This window comes from Epithele typhae, assembly GCF_022376455.1.
Source record: "Epithele typhae strain CBS 203.58 chromosome Unknown BXZ73scaffold_10, whole genome shotgun sequence".
Classification (NCBI taxonomy): Eukaryota; Fungi; Basidiomycota; class Agaricomycetes; order Polyporales; family Epitheliaceae; genus Epithele; species Epithele typhae.
Window position 1 is genome coordinate 556,442 of NW_025954201.1, and position 15,407 is coordinate 571,848.

General features: G+C 58.5%; 5 protein-coding genes across 5 annotated transcripts; 1 reads left to right on the plus strand and 4 right to left on the minus strand.

The window, feature by feature from the left end:
• Positions 1-685, minus strand: BXZ73DRAFT_99165 (uncharacterized protein; the record flags this gene model as incomplete). Its single annotated transcript, XM_048027920.1, has 4 exons — positions 1-79; positions 139-289; positions 344-446; positions 509-685. The coding sequence occupies 4 exons, from the start codon at positions 683-685 to the stop codon at positions 1-3; spliced, it is 510 nt and encodes a 169-aa protein (XP_047880291.1).
• A 1,069-nt stretch (positions 686-1,754) lies between these two features.
• Positions 1,755-2,414, minus strand: BXZ73DRAFT_99166 (uncharacterized protein; the record flags this gene model as incomplete). Its single annotated transcript, XM_048027921.1, has 3 exons — positions 1,755-1,910; positions 1,973-2,236; positions 2,325-2,414. The coding sequence occupies 3 exons, from the start codon at positions 2,412-2,414 to the stop codon at positions 1,755-1,757; spliced, it is 510 nt and encodes a 169-aa protein (XP_047880292.1).
• A 1,377-nt stretch (positions 2,415-3,791) lies between these two features.
• On the minus strand, positions 3,792-5,084 carry BXZ73DRAFT_99167 (uncharacterized protein; the record flags this gene model as incomplete). Its single annotated transcript, XM_048027922.1, has 3 exons — positions 3,792-4,267; positions 4,329-4,569; positions 4,644-5,084. The coding sequence occupies 3 exons, from the start codon at positions 5,082-5,084 to the stop codon at positions 3,792-3,794; spliced, it is 1,158 nt and encodes a 385-aa protein (XP_047880293.1).
• A 2,456-nt stretch (positions 5,085-7,540) lies between these two features.
• On the minus strand, positions 7,541-8,979 carry BXZ73DRAFT_43013 (PLP-dependent transferase; the record flags this gene model as incomplete). Its single annotated transcript, XM_048019065.1, has 3 exons — positions 7,541-7,909; positions 8,000-8,142; positions 8,208-8,979. The coding sequence occupies 3 exons, from the start codon at positions 8,977-8,979 to the stop codon at positions 7,541-7,543; spliced, it is 1,284 nt and encodes a 427-aa protein (XP_047880294.1).
• A 5,077-nt stretch (positions 8,980-14,056) lies between these two features.
• Positions 14,057-14,940, plus strand: BXZ73DRAFT_75769 (uncharacterized protein; the record flags this gene model as incomplete). The annotated part of the gene is made up of 2 exons (XM_048022265.1): positions 14,057-14,597; positions 14,765-14,940. The coding sequence occupies 2 exons, from the start codon at positions 14,057-14,059 to the stop codon at positions 14,938-14,940; spliced, it is 717 nt and encodes a 238-aa protein (XP_047880295.1).
• Between the last annotated feature and the right edge of the window lie 467 nt (positions 14,941-15,407).

Here is a 15,407-nt window from a genome sequence, read left to right on the forward strand (position 1 = left end):
TTACTGATGGATGATGATCAAGAGCGCGCTCCACGATTTGGATCTCCCGAGTATGTGGATGTTCGCTTTTCTTAGAGCTCTGAGATGACGTGAGGAACGTTGGTTCAGATAACTTTAGCAATGATGGGGGATGCGTACCGAGCTTTCAGAGATATCATCACTACCGAGTAAAAGTTCGGGGTGAACGTGCACGCTCCAAAGACCAAGAACCACAAAAATGTGCCTCCGGTGTAGAAATTCTCTACCGGGCCCAACTTGGCTAGCGATACGCAAAACCCAAACGCAGAGACTTCAACAAGTTGCCAATGAGTCGAATGTATGCTGAATGAAAAATATGGCTCACCAATGCTCCCGATGATGCATGAAACGGGGAAGATGAGGATACACCAATCTCTGCCGTACAACACCCAGGTCCTCCAGCAAACAATAGCGTCTCCGATTATGCACTGTGAAGATGCAAGGACTGTCAGTAGTATGCACCTGGCTTCAATAAGTCTGAAGTGCGCACGTTCACCAGCTGCAGGCAGTCTTCTACCCATCCGACGCTCGTCCCAGAGCGGTCAAGAATAGTCATTTCGACGTCGAGGATACCCCTTTCGTCCACAAAACCGATCATGTTGACGTACAGGGAAAGTCCCATGTAGACAGTGGAGATACAGTACATGAGCGCAGTCAGGACGCTCATGATAACGCTGACCGAGACCATCCTCTGCTCACGGCGTCTGCGTCTGAAAAAAGTCGTAAGGTGAAGGTTATATCGCGTGAAGATCCGGAGAGCTACATCAATAGCAAAATCGTCCAGAATGCCAGAACAGTGTACATGCCTGTTTTGAAGATCTATATCGCAGTGCAACATGCGAGCGTGTGAGTGTGCTCACCATATAGGATCGTCTCGCAGAACATGCCAACGTAGTAGGCCTTGAATAGTGTAAAGCTTCCCATGACGTCCGCGTAGAAGAAATTATGTAAGCGGGTTTGCGTTAGAGGGTAGTAGTACTCTGAGGGGTCGCACGACGAGGCGGAAGAAGAGGGAAAGAACCTGGCGACGACGGATGGGTATATAAGAAGGGTTATCATAGAGCGTCGCACTCACCACAGCTTCTGGTCCAGTACAATCAGATCCAGATCCGAACAATCTTCTTGCAACAGCGCGTGTCAATTCTATCGCCAGCCTTGTTCTTTTCCATCTGCCCCCCGGGACTTCGAAGACGTCGCGACCAACCAATTCGTCATCTCCCGTCTTCTTAAATCTGTGTTTCGTCAAAGTTCGACACAACAGCCTCATTCCATTGGCAGATGATGCATCTGTGCTGTAATAAGCGTTCTAGTCGACGATGAACTCGATACAAGACCACACTCACCAGTCCCCGAAGAACACTGGTTGACGAAGCGGTGCTCTGTGTCTGGAATACGGAGTCAGCCGGAGTAGGTAGTCGTGGGCGATATTCGAAAATCACGGCCATACCTAAGGGAGTGTATGCCGGTGGAGGAGGCGTGCGAGTGAGACAGAAGTTCAAGAAAGCGATCACGGTATACAGCCTCCAAGTGGAGGGGTGAGAGTGCTTCCTTTGCTTCCCAGTAGCAAGTTCGGCGGGAAGTCTGGAGGAGTGCGCTTGTGAGACTGTTGGACCCGACTCGCGAAGAGCGCCCGAACCGAGCGCGGACGTCAACCGCGCGCACGCCGCGCGCGGCGTGCGAAATAGATCGCAGGCCGACACACAGGCAGCGATTATGCCCAAGAACACCGGTGCACGTCACGCGGGGTCGTCGCTCGGGGTCTGAGTGGGAAAGACGGGAACGGGGACAGTCGAACGGCTACTAGTAACCTTCAGATCCTCGTCCTCGCCGAGCATGAACTCCGCATCTGCGTCGACCTCAACGCCCTGCTTCTCGAAGGGTTCGAACAGGCTCTGGAGTATTTTGCGCGGGCCGCGCAGGACGCGCTGTACCTGAGAGGGATCAACCCGCGGACGCGCAGGCGGTCGAACGCGGGGTACCGCGAGCGGTCGCCCAGGGTCTCCGCGAGCTGCGGGACCGTCGGCTCCCACGCGCGCTCGACGTCCTTGGCCCAGTACGTGAACGAGAGCTGGGGCTCCTCGAAGCGCGGATGCAGCGCGGGCGTGGCGGTGAAGTGCGCTTCGGAGAGGTGCTCGAGGCGGAGGTTGTGCACGGCGTGGTTCTCGAGGCGCCCGGGCTTGCCGTACTTACGGAGTGGCCGGCGAGTACTGAACGAAGGCTGTCGCCAGGGTCCGTGTTTATACACCTCTTCCTGCTTCCGCCCCGCGATCCGAAGACGTCGCCGACTTGGAAGACGATGAACTCACACAGGCGATCCCGCACTCGAGACCGCCACTGCGAGCATACAAACGCGCACTGGCAAAGGTCGAGCGAGTCTTGGACAAGGTCGACGACATGACGGACGTCGACGATACAGAACTACAACTCGGTGCCTGCGCGCGCATGAGTTCAGATGACCACACCGAAAGCGGTGAATCATACCGGTTCGGCCGTAGAGCAGCCCCAGCTGGCTACCTCAACACCCAGATAATCGTCGCCGTCACCTAAATGGACTCTGCATCCGTGTTGACCTCGATCTCCTTCTCCGCGAAGGAGGTTGGCCATTGCGCGAGGCCCCGCCAAGAGGCGCTTCCTCGCCTGCTGGCTGAGGCGTAGAGGAGCGAGCACCCAAACGCGGACCACTGGGGGCGCAAAACGGGCGTGGTCCAAAAGTGCTCGTCGAGAGCGTCGATGAGGTCCTCCAAGAAACAGAAGTTGCAATCGCGGCAGCGGCGTTCGGGCTCTCCGGAGATGATGTGGAGATATCAAAGGGCCATGACCGCAGAGTGCGAGTCCAGCACGCGGCGCGGCGGACGTGCCAGTCTGGAAAAGCGAAGCGATCAGCTGCAGGACTCGCGGACGAGGCAACGTTTGACGCGCACCGTTTCCATGGCTCGGCATGACGGTAAAATGCTACAAAGCCGGACGCGTGGGCATCAAGAGAGGACTGTTCCACGGGAGGCCGGGGGTGACGTGCGCGTCGGCCGAGATGAAGGCGCAGCAGACGAGGATGTGGAGGACGTATGGGTTGGATGGCCTCCGGATGTAGAGCCCCGGGAGGAAGCGGCGGGAGGTGGAATGACACATGTGCCATCCTCGGGACCGATTCCGCGGCGGGGTCGGTGGGCCAGTCTGTTCTGCTTTCGAGGTCGAGTGCGCTGACTTCGACACCGTGAGCGCCGGAGATTGGAAACCGCGGCGGTCCTGGTCAGTCACCGAGCTTGTGACCACCCCATTACAAGGAGCCGATGTCGGCGACCAGTGCTTCAGTTTGTGGACCACTTGAGATAAAGTGCGGCGGTGAGCGAAGACAGCGGAGTTGAAGTTGCTGACATCACCGAGCGGGCTGACGACGGACGAGACGAGACGGCGCTGAGCCCGCCATTGGGAGAAAACAAGCGCACATCGTCGGAGGTTGTGTATGACTGCGACGTCGTCGTCGACCGTGTTTCTTAGATGAAGGTGAGAGCAAGCTGAAAGGCGACGGAAAACCGGTCACGAAAATGGGGGGTGTCACAAGGCGTGATTGGTCACGACGTTGCTGTCACCACATGCGCTCCGCGCGCCAATGATATTTGTATTTCTCAAGCAGCGACCACGGCCACGGCTCTTTACTGCTAATTACTTGGTGTCACGCAACAATAGCTCTGTCAACGCCGTCAGAGGGGGCAGTTGGGATTGACCATGTTTCAGGCTCACCATCTCTTCATTTGGAATCGCAGCCGTGTATCACGTCATGCACGACCCTCCAGCCAGAATGCCTTCGCTTCCACCTCGACTTCGACGCCCTTCTCCTCGAACGCCGAAAACAGCCGTAGGCCAATCTCCCGGGTCTCTTCCAGCGACGCATCCCACGGCCAACCGGTGCTGCATTTGCGCACCACGGATTGAAGGTGAAGATGGCGGAATCGCGGATACTTGGCGCGGTTGCAGAGGGTTGCCGCGAGACGCGCTACGGCGGGCGTCCAGGGCTCGACGAGAGCGACGATGGGGTACAGAACGCGGAGGGTGATCTTGGCCATGTCCGGATGAAGCGCGGGGGCGAGGGCAAAGTGCTCGTGGAGTGCGTCGATAAGGAAAGGCTGCAGCGAGAGGTTGGCCGCCGTGAGATAAGCGTGTTTGTAGCAAGACAGGTTCATGTAGGATATGTCGAGGTGGCGAAGTGAGGTGAAGCCTGAAATCCCTTGCAACATATTGCGCATCTGAAGTGCTGTATAAAAAGACATCGTTGTCAGATGATTGCGTACGGGTTGTGGCGACACGCGACGTACATGCGGGCATCAAGCCTTGGTTGTATTCAGCGATGAAAACTCCAAACCGCTCGAGCCGCGACGTATCAATGCTTGATAGAACCGCCCGAGATGCGTGCGGGTTTCCCCATGGTAGGAGCCGAGGGATATCCACAGTTTTCAGCCCTTTCATAGAAATAAATGCAAACTGTTTGAGGACCGTGAAGAAGAGGTGGGTTCCGTCGATGTAGGAGTAATACAAGTGGTGTTCTCGAAAAACCGACTCGTAAAGCGGATGTGTTGCAGTGAATGCTGTGTGGGATGGCTGTCGGGAGGTATGACGGGCACAGGACAAACATCTGAAACAACCGTGTCTTGCAAAGTCAGAGATTCGAGAGACGGTAAGCAGAGCAAGATCCGGCAAAGACTTTCAATGGATATCGGGTGCATGGTAGGGTGAGAAACCAGGGTCAACGATCGCAGGTTCACGAGCAGGGCGAGCCAGGTGAGCTCAGCGTCGATGACGGAACCCCATCCATTCCAAAGCAGCTCGAGTGAAAGGACCCTTGACGCGAGGAGTGGATTGAGGGCGAGAGTGTTAAGGAACGCGTGCTTGTTGCTCGTGCTAGGCCCTGAGCGGACATCTCGGATCGTGACGGAAGAGTAGAGGTGATGCTGAGAGTGAATGTGCCACGCTCGAGAGACACGAGAGCATTCAAGGAGGGCGCCTGGAGCAACAATATTCACGGAGTCGATGATGTGGTCCTGCACCTCGCGCGGGAGAACTTCCGCCGACATTAGACGGGGTGGCGCTGGAGAAACTTGATGAGAACATGCGACGAAATCGGGCAGGATTGAACGAACCGACAAACAGCCCGTTGGACTTGATAACTTGAGGCGTGGTGATCAAGACAACGCAGGCATTATGCGGAAGGGAACAGGTTGGTGTCTGAATATAATCGGACGACTACTTAGTGACTAATCAGAATCCCACGCAGAAGCTGTAAATACTCCCCCCACGACAAATCCCATTCGCCTGGCAGTAAACACAATGAGCGTGCACTGCGCACAAACGCTGAGGGTTTGCGTCCGAGCGATGCTTCAAGTGATTGACCAAACACGAGCGGCGCCACGTTCCGCGAACTCCTGCAAGATCGCAGCGTCGTGCATCGTCCAAAACGCAATCGCCTGCTTCCAGCGAGAGACGAAGAGGATCCAGACCGGGCCAGAAGGCGGAGACCATGTGGGGGCATGCTCGTGTCCGCGGGAAAGCGGCCGGGTACGCGCGCGGTCGCACCATGTCGCCGCCCGCCGCCAGTTGTGGAACGGCGGTACCTAGACCAAGCGCGCGCGAGGTCCTGGCCCCAGTAAGTAAGTGGCAGTGAGATGGGGTTCCTAGAGCTGCGGGTAGGGCGCGGGTGTGTGGAAGAAGTGGTCTATGAGGATGACCATGTGAGGGCGTCCGTGAAGCCTTCGCGGCATCGAGAGCGATCTCTACGAAGGCGAGAGCGAGCGTAAGCAGGCACACGTGGCAAGCGCCTCCATGAGACAGCACGTCAGTCGATCTGTTGGAGTGCAGTGAATCATAGAGCGATACTAGAGAGAGGGTCGAGACGACTCACGAGCGAGGTCGTCGACTGCTGGGGGCCGTCCAAGTGGGAGGAGGCGGGTGATTCCAGCTCACGAGGCCATGGCCACGAGTCACTGCGATTGGGCGGCGACGCGTCGGTGGCGTGCAAGCAGGACCAAACATCCAGGAACGTCACGCCAAGTGGTGACTGTCACCGTCTCTTCCCGGAGTTGTGAGCCGTCACGTCCTTGATCATTTTCATCTCGCCAAACCCAACGTGCTCCCTCACGCGGCCGTCATTCCCTTGAACCTGCTGGTTGTTGGCAGCAACCATCTGCGCAAGTATCCAGATACTCTCTCTTGTTGACTACCAACTCTAGTTCTACGGCGATGACAGTTAGTCAAGGAGCCGGTTCTTGCACTTACGTGTTCAGCTCTTCGCGCAGATGCGCCGAATTATGGCATATATGCCCCACTTCACTTAGCTGTCTTGAGCTCGCCAGTGTCGACGAAGCTTCACGGAAAGACTCCGCCGTCAACGTACGTCCAGAAGAACGCACCCGGACAAATGATACTTCTCTCTTCTCTCTCGCTTTCTCTTTCTCTGACATTAGATCGGTCTTACGCCCTACGTCTGCGGCCATCTGCGAGGCATCGCGGCGAGCCTCGGGGGGCTGCCCGTCAGACACGCCCGTCAGGCCGGGCCTCAGTATGCGGATTGTGGGGTCGCCCCACCCAGGTTCGCTTGTGTCTACCGGAACCCAAAATCGATACCGACGGCGAGCCGTCGCGGGTCCCTCTTTCTGGTGCCCATCGGTGCGCCCGCCGACGCGAGCCGCACGATCGCTGACGCCTACACGCACCATTCCGCGGCGAGCTCGTCCAATGCCCCAGCCTTGGAATGAGACGGCGCTTGGTTGGGACGGGCGCTTGTGTGCGGCGTTTGTGGTGCGGAGGAGAGTTGGGATGGAGGTGGGCGCGGGGTTGGCGGCCTTCGATGATGCAGAGTTCGGCAGCCCGAACGACCCTCTCAAGGAGGCCGTGCCGGAGGGTGTGTGTAGCACCGCCGATTGCACGTGTCGTTCGAGTGTGCCGTGGCCGGGCTTGCCGCGATCTTCCGCGCTGTCGGTACGCACCACACGTCCGATTCGGAGATCCTTGACGTTGCGCGATGCAGTGAAGACGAATGAGCCCCAAGTGGATATATGCATGTCGGTGTCTCTTGCTGCGCGGCTCGACGCTCACTTTTCGTCACTAGTATGGCAGTTGTTTACAAAGTGTGCGTAAACACAAGCCATGATATGTGTCTGAAGAGACGGGGGAATCCTATGACCGGTGAAGATCAGACGACACTCGGAACAATCAAGAGCATCAGCACCGGCGCCGCCCATGGAGTTAGTCGAACAGCGAAATCTTCAAACGGGCGCACATGGGACAAGGTCGGATCAACGAGCAGTCGCGCTCGAACTTCGAAGCCATCTGGAGAAGCCTCAAGCATAGGCCCGCCCCGAACGGCCTCGTCCCAAGCCGCGAGTTTCGGAGTACAGCACCCGCACACAGTCTCGCCGAACACGCGGCAGGCAACGAAGAGAGAAGCAGACGTCTATACATAACAGTGGAGCGTGCTCCAGGGGTACGCACATACAGTAGTACACGGCAACGGCCAGCCGACCCCAAATCCCGCTCACAGCTTCGCGCCCGCCGCCTTGCGCTCCGCGATGAACCCGTCCGCCCACCGGAGGATGTGCGCGATGACCTCGTCCATCTCCGGCTCGCTGTTGCCCGCGTGCACGGCGAGCCGGACGCGCTGGAGCCCGCGGGGGACGACGGGGAACGCGATCTCCGTCGCCGCGTACCCGCGCGCGATCAGGTAGTTCGTCAGCTGCTTCGAGCCCGCCGTCAGCACCGGGAAGATCGGGCTGTAGACCGTCGCGGGGAAGTCGGCGGGGATCGTGCGCGGCCCGAGTCGGAGCACCTCCGGGGGGTAGGCCCGGAACGCGGCCTTGAGCGCGCGCTCGAAGTACGCGCAGTTCGCGCGCAGCCGCCCGTCGTGCTGCGGGGGGCGACGGAGATCAGGGGACGCGCTTGGAGCGGGGGGAGCGAGAGCGCGGGCGCGGGCGCGGGGGAGAGGGGGCGCGCTCACCTGCTGGCCGACGGGGCTGGTGAGGTAGTCCATTATCGCGTTGATGCCGACGGCTTGGGGGTGCGGGAGCGCGACGGAGTAGCCGAACGCGCGCGCGTAGTTGACGACGTAGCGGCGGACCATCGGGGTGGTGAGCAGCACACCTGGCCCCGCAGACGGACGCGGGTCAGCGGCGACGGGCGGCGAGGGAGAGGCGGCGCGGACGTACCGCCGAGCATGCCCCAGCCCTTGCTGAAGGAGTGCATGATGGTGTGCACGCGCTTGTGGAGCCCGAGGTGGCACACGAGGCCGCGGCTGCCCGGGAAGAGCGCGGAGGAGTGCGCCTCGTCGACCATGATGTGCGCCGCGCCCTTGGGGACGACCTCCTCGACGACCTCGATCACCTGCCGCAGCGGGCAGAAGTCGCCGTCCATGCTGTAGAGCGTCTCGACGGCGACGAAGACCGTCGCCTTCCCCGCGGTGATGCTCGGGTGCTTCTTGAGCACCTGCTGGAGCACGTCGCGGAGCGAGGCGGCGTCGTTGTGCGCGAAGGCGTACTGCGCCTCGCGGCAGCGGGAGAGGTTGATGCCGTCGCGGATGGAGGTGTGCGCGAGCTCGTCGAGGAGGATGACGTCGCCCGCTTGCGGTACGGATTGCCAGAAGGAGAGGTTGGCGTCGTACCCGGTGTTGCACAGAAGGACGGTCTCCGCGTCGAAGTGCTGGCGGAGACGCTGCTCGAGCTTGACGTACAGCGGGCTGTTGCCATACATGCGCCGTGAGCCGCCAGAGCCAAGGACTCGAGGCTCCTTGGCGATGTTCTCCAAGAACGCGGCGCGGATGGCGGGCTGGGTGGTGACAGAGAGGTAGTCGATGGAGAAGAAGTCGGGTGCAGCGTAGGAGGAGGCATGGACGAGGTCGGACGCGTCGAGCCCGAGCTCTTCGCGCTTGATGAGGGCGCGCTCAAGGGCAGCGTCGAGGCGTGAGACGTTTTGGGACGACATCGGAGGTGAGGGGGTGGGGTGTGGAGGTACATGAACGAGCACAACGTACCTTTATGCATATCCAGAGTAGCCGAGTATGCGGGCCCGAGCCGGTGGCCAGCAACACACCTTCCGATGCCCCGCTGTGGACAACAGAGAAGCTCAAGAAGCACGTGGGGTTAGCCTCATGCGATCACCGTGAAAAGGAGAAGAAATGGGGTGCAATAAATCATGCTATCAGCCAAGGTTCGATGACCGAACGCAAACCTGATGCACCATTCACACTGCGCGAGCGCGGTCGTGCACAGCCCTAAATCTTTGCCAATTGACAGAGGAAGCTGGGCAATTACATAGAATCTGGATCATCGACCGAAGAGACTTACCCGAGAATTCACGATCTATCACCAAGCCCAAGCGATGATCAACAGAGCCTATGCGAAACATCAACTGTCTGAGGAGTCCGCCGCAGAGGTGCCCGAGTCCGACCGGCGACTGAGCGAGTCGGGAGTGTCGCGCTGTGGCGGAAGTTTCGCCGGCATTCGTTTCTTTCGGCGGTGATGATGATTCGATGAACGTGCGAGGTCAGAAAGACGAGAAGCGTTGATAGCCAAATCGCGAGGTACGCGTTGATGTCCCGAAACAGGAGGCAGTGACGTGCGGCAGCGACATTGAACATAGTGAAAGAAGCATACCAGAGCAAGACGCGCGCGCCGACACGTGCACTGTGTCTGTAGCGAAAGGTTCCCCTGCTTTACACCGTGCGGGTTTATGGACACAGTTGTCCTGTTGCTTCCTGTTAATCCTCTACTGACGTCGTTGAACAGCGAACGGAGAGACGTGATCAACAGTGTCTGCGGGGGAAGGAGAGATACACTTTCCGGCAGGGATCAGAGCTATATTGAGACGTGGGAATCACAGGCGCCCATATGGAGCGCTTGTCCCCCAGGACCTCCTCCAAGCTTCCCCGCTGCGACTTTGTCTTTCGCTTCCATTCAATCATCAGATGGAGTTCCTTCGGGATTTCAAGAGACGGAACTCACAGTCTGGCCACGCCTGAATGCAAGCAACGCAGGGCTGTGGGCATCGCTTGAGTACTTGTTTTTCAACGGCTGAAGCAGGAGTACCTCAGCCTCGACAAACTAGCGCGTACGGGATTACGTACCAATACATGACACGCAATCACGCGGTCCCAAGAATCAGCTCGCTCCATCACCAGCCCGCCTTCTCTTCCTGCGCTCGAACCAGTGCCCCGGACAACCTTATTGACGCTGGTGATTCGCGCTGCTGCAGAACGCTGCAAATACCTCAGCCTGAATGAGAAATCGATGTGGGGAGACGGTCATCAAAATGTCGCGCAGCGTGAGAAGCCCCGGGATGGCCCCCGCACGATAAGAAGGTGCTCAGGAAGCCTGGGGACAGCCTGAGCATGGGGAATTCGACTGCGCGAACGGCTAGGCGTGATTGATTGAACGGCGCGCAGAGTGGCTGGTCAGCATCACCTCTGACATGGAACATGGAGACGGAATCGAGGGAAGAACTTTGAGAGAGATAGTGACGCGAGCGTACCGCCGGGTAGGGGTCTTCCGCCTGTTTCGCCAAATGTGCACGATGGCGCTGTTCATGTTCCAACCCGTGCGACCATGAGGACAGAACAGTCACTCGTCCCACCAGTCCATATGCAAGTGCACATCGCGGTCAACACACTAGGGCCGCGGAACGAGGATGAAGCGACGCGGGAGTGGTCGTGCGCAGAGGGATACTCGGCGAGCGCAACACAACCATGTTTCTTGAAATGCTCTGCGTAACGGGCGGGGCGAGGTATTGTAAGAGCCGCACACGTCGATGAACAGTAGAAACTTGAACCGCATACTGCAGGAACCTCGTCATCGACTTCCGTGAAGTCGCGGACGAGGTTCCCCAGCACATGACCGAACCGCGAGCGGCGCATATGAGCAAGAATATGAGCATCTAGAGACTCACAGCACATCCGGGTCCACCCATCCGTCTTTCGAACACATATATGGCCCACCGCCCACCGACCAAGGCGAGCTAGCCAGACCGGGAGCGCTGCAGCGTCAGCAATACTTGCGCAGGATTCCGCTGGAAACGTTGCCGAAGTCAAGAGAATATTCAGTGACCTTGTCATATTCATGACAGATGGTAGTGGTTGGTGATGGTCGTGGTCGGGTGCCAGGCCCGGAGATGCGCCGCGCCGCGCGTGTTGTGACGACAACGGTAACGGGACGTGTCTTGTCACGACATGTGACACATCAATTTCCGTGACCTTTTCCTCCTCTTTCCTCGCCCTCATCTCGGCACGGCTTCCGCCTCAACTGAGCGACGCAGACGTCGACGACGCGCGAGCTACGCCACCGCTCCCTCGTCTGTTCCCAATGGCGGACTCGGGCCCTGCGCCGGCTCTTCTCCGCCGTCGTCCTCCAGCTGCGCGCAGTCCTCTCTTGGCAACGGCCCGCTCTTTCTCGTGCAGTGCACAAACTCACTATCAAGTGCCTCTCTTACTTCCTCCAAGTCGACTCGTAATGGGGCGGTCATGAGATAGGCGACCGGCCGCTGTGGTATCCCAATCTCCGAGAACTCACTCTCGCTGGTGGCAACGCCCTTCCCTGTGTCATCTCGTCCCAGCCCCCTATCGACACCTCAGTTCGCCACCCCTTCTCTCAACGCTCTCGTTCTCCGCACAGTTCGAAGTTCGAACATACTCCTCGCCTCTGTCATCTCACATCCGGTGCCATCCCGGGGCTCTGCACACACGGGCCCGGCCACCGACGACGGAAACTGTGCGTGTCCAGCCTTTCCTCGTTCGCGATCCCAGCTGATCGCCGCGCCTTTCCAGATTGGCACAACCGGGACGCGTGTTCTGCTCGATATTCCTGACCGCTACAACCCTCGCTCCTTCTTGAAAATCAAGCCCGCATGCCGCCCCCGCGACCACACCATCCGCTATGACTCTCCGGCGACGACCTCGTCGACGCTCTCGACGAGCACTTCTCCGCCCGTTCCCCACCCTCGTTTCGAGGAGCTTTCACGACGACCTACTGGACGATTGATCTTGAGTACGCTCCCGATGCTCGTCGCGACGCTTTGCGACCGGGAACATTGCCCCTCGTTTCGCCGGGTCCACGTTTGCGCGCTCCTTCCTCTGCGCTTCGGCGAGTGGCCAAAGGAGCGCATGTTGGTAGAGCCACAGGCAAGCGCCTCCTCGGATTTCGTGTTCGGTGGCGACGAGGGCATGCCAGATCGCTCATCCGGCTCTGGAAGCGGGCGTGGCTCCTTGCGCGCTGGGATGGCGGCTTCTCGTTGGACCGGGTTGGACCGGCCAACCCTAAACTGCCTCCGTCCAACATGGCATCGTTGTCGCACGAGAACTCATCCGAGCACGCCCAACCCCGTGCTGGCGACTCGCTCCGCATCGCGCCCGCGTCCTGCTACTATGCCCAGCTCAGCCTGCGGCGTGCGCGCCATGCGCGAGCCGTGCTTGATTTTCCAGAGCGTCTTTGGGCCGTTCGTGAAGCACGGGTTGGGGTCGATGCGGACGCGTCGGAGTCCGTTCTTGGCCAAGATCAAGACGCGCAGCGGAGCTCATGCTGCCCCTTCCTCCCTCTGTTTGTGTCGACCTATCAGCAGTGTCTACCACGCGTGGCGCGCAGAAATCTCATCGTTGAGACCCGAGCGATGGGCAGAAGCTGCGGCACGCATCCGCCTTCGGCGGGTCGCCGTGTGTACCGCGGTCGCGGTCGCGGTGGTTGGACGGGTGGGTGGGGCCGCCGGTGTGCACACCGGGACACGACGAAGCGTATCACATCGTGTCTCGAGCTCTTCGGCGAGATTGCTGCCAGGCTGACATCTTGCTCACCAGTACAGACGAGAGCCTCTTACGGCTGCACTCAAGAATGCGCACGGTACTTTTTCGAGAGCGTGGAGACGCGCGAAGACGCACGATGTCCATCCTCGTGCGGTTGAGGGATTGTGCACGGTTTAGAGGTGTTAGCCTTCAGGAAGGCTGAAAAAACTGAAATCGCCGCCATCCGGCGCCTGGAACTGTGAAGACGCGGACAACTTCCACACTATTAGGTGACTCCCTTGAGGATGTATATTGGGTGACATGTTCAGCTGCATGTACATTACAAGATACAAGTAGAACCCTCAGAGCGCTAATACACGGATACGCGGGAATGAATCGCTCGCTCGTGATCAAGTGCTATGCATGGGAGTGTGCAAATGCGTATCTGCGTATCGATCGTCCGTCGATGCCGCGCATCCCTTGTCACGCTCTACGACATGCCCGCCATAGACCCTACACGGCCGTCCCCACGGGTTCCTCCTGAGATCTCTGACAAAATCATACAATGCCTTGACCCGGCATATGGGGACGACAGGACAACACTACTCCATTGCATGGTCGTCTCCCGCAGCTGGCTCCCCACAAGTAGATATGTCCTCTGCTCCGACCTCCACGTTCGGACATTGGATGAAGCCCGTCTATTTCTCACCCGTGTCGTCCAGACTTCCCCACTTTCCATCTCTCCCCTCCGAAGACTTACCATCTACGTAGACAACAGTCGCTCTCCATCTCTGGGAGCTGTGTTCTCTTGCTTGGCAATCAACGCACCCAACCTTGAATTCCTCAGGCTCGAGTGTGTCGAATTGACTTCCAGAATCCCACCTCGGTCCTTCCTATCCATCTCCACCCTCACAAGACTCACGACACTAAAATTATTCTACTGCGAGTTCCACTCATTCCAGACTCTTCGACTCACACTTGCTGCAATCCCTAATCTACTTTGTCTTACTGCTGATCGAGTTACATTCCCTATATCTCCTAACGACACCATGATAAAATCGTACATAAGCCCCAGACCGCAGCTGCGCAGTGTCTCACTACGGGTTGGTTCACCCAGCCACAGTGATTGCCTTGATGTTCTGTTTCACTACCTCGCAAGCACTTCATCTTGTACTTCACTCAACACCGTCAATGTTGGAAGGCTTGCAGAGGGAGAAACCTCAAGTCGGTTCGCACCGCTCGGCACAGCCGCTCTTGCACGTTTGCTGCCAGTCGTGGATGACTTCAGATACACAAATGGCCATCATGTTGGTACGACATCCCACAACTCGGCGGCACAAACCATCGCATGCTGACAGCACCCAAACAGACACATCGTTCCTGTCGAGCTTGCGAAACGTGAGAAAACTCGGCCTCAACTTCGATCTGGATACAACAGCTGCTCTCCTCGAGATCGCGCGCGGCCTCGTGCAGGGAAACAGCCCCCACCTCGTTGATCTCACACTCACCGTTCCCCTCACCGCCCTCACCCGTGCAACAGAGGCGGACCTCATCGAGCTCGCCGACCTCACCTCCCGCAGGCCTTTCTCCACTGTGAAGAATGCGAGCATTCGCCTGGCCTGGAAGAAAAGCAATGTAGGGGCACGTGGAGCGCTAGCATTGGAAGTCTTGTCCAGGATGTGGCCCCTCATCAGTCAAGATGCACAAGTAGATGTGACTCTACTCAACGAGTTTTTTAAGGAAACCTGGAAGTGGAGCCGTAAAGAAAAGGACGCAAAGACCGGAGAGAAGTGGAACGCTGAAGTCGAGACGGGAACATCATTCTGGCAAGGAGAAGGTTTGTCAAACGGCTACGTAACACGTCTGATTTTTACTGACAAGCAAACGAGCAGGGAAGTTGATCTGAGTCCCGGAGCCCGATGATGTGACGTCAAGTTCGGGGCAGAGTGAACAGGAATGAAGGCGAGAGAGCGAGGGGACGTGAGCGTGCTGCGTGAAGCTCAGGAAGTCGTGCGAGGGGAGGCGGCGTTGTGGGGAGTGTGAACGCGAAGAGAGGCGGACCGGGCGAAGTGGACGAGGATGGGGGAATGGACGCGGGGAAGACAAAGATCGCGCACACGGGCGCTGGCGAGACGACGAAGAATACGAGGGCGACGGTCAGGAGGAGGTCGTGGGCGTAGGCGAAGTTGGGGTTTATTGGGACGAAGCTGGATGAGTATACCGCACACGCGAGAATAGCGGGGAAACGAACTGGGTAGACACAAGTCGGGTACTATGAACCTAAATACATGCAGCACAGACGGCGCGCGGGCAGATCTACGAGAAGAGACAGTGCTGAAGCCAAGGAATGAGAACGCACAGACTCATGCACTCTACGGACCGCAAAGCTTCGTTCGCAGCTAAAAACTGCCCATGCTCCGGCTGAAAATCGTCTCACAAGCATCTGATGCGCCGGTTCAACTAATGTGCGACTGGTGACCTCCTATACCGAGTGCCTGCGTCGACGTGTTGTGCCGGCGGGAGCCCCTCCGCGAGCGCCGAGTGGAGATCGCCGCGCTGAAACGCGCACCTGAAGTGCCAGATGGTGTGGATGTCGACGTCTCCTGGTCGCGCGCGCCGCGGGCCAGGTCGGTTCATTGGTGGTAGA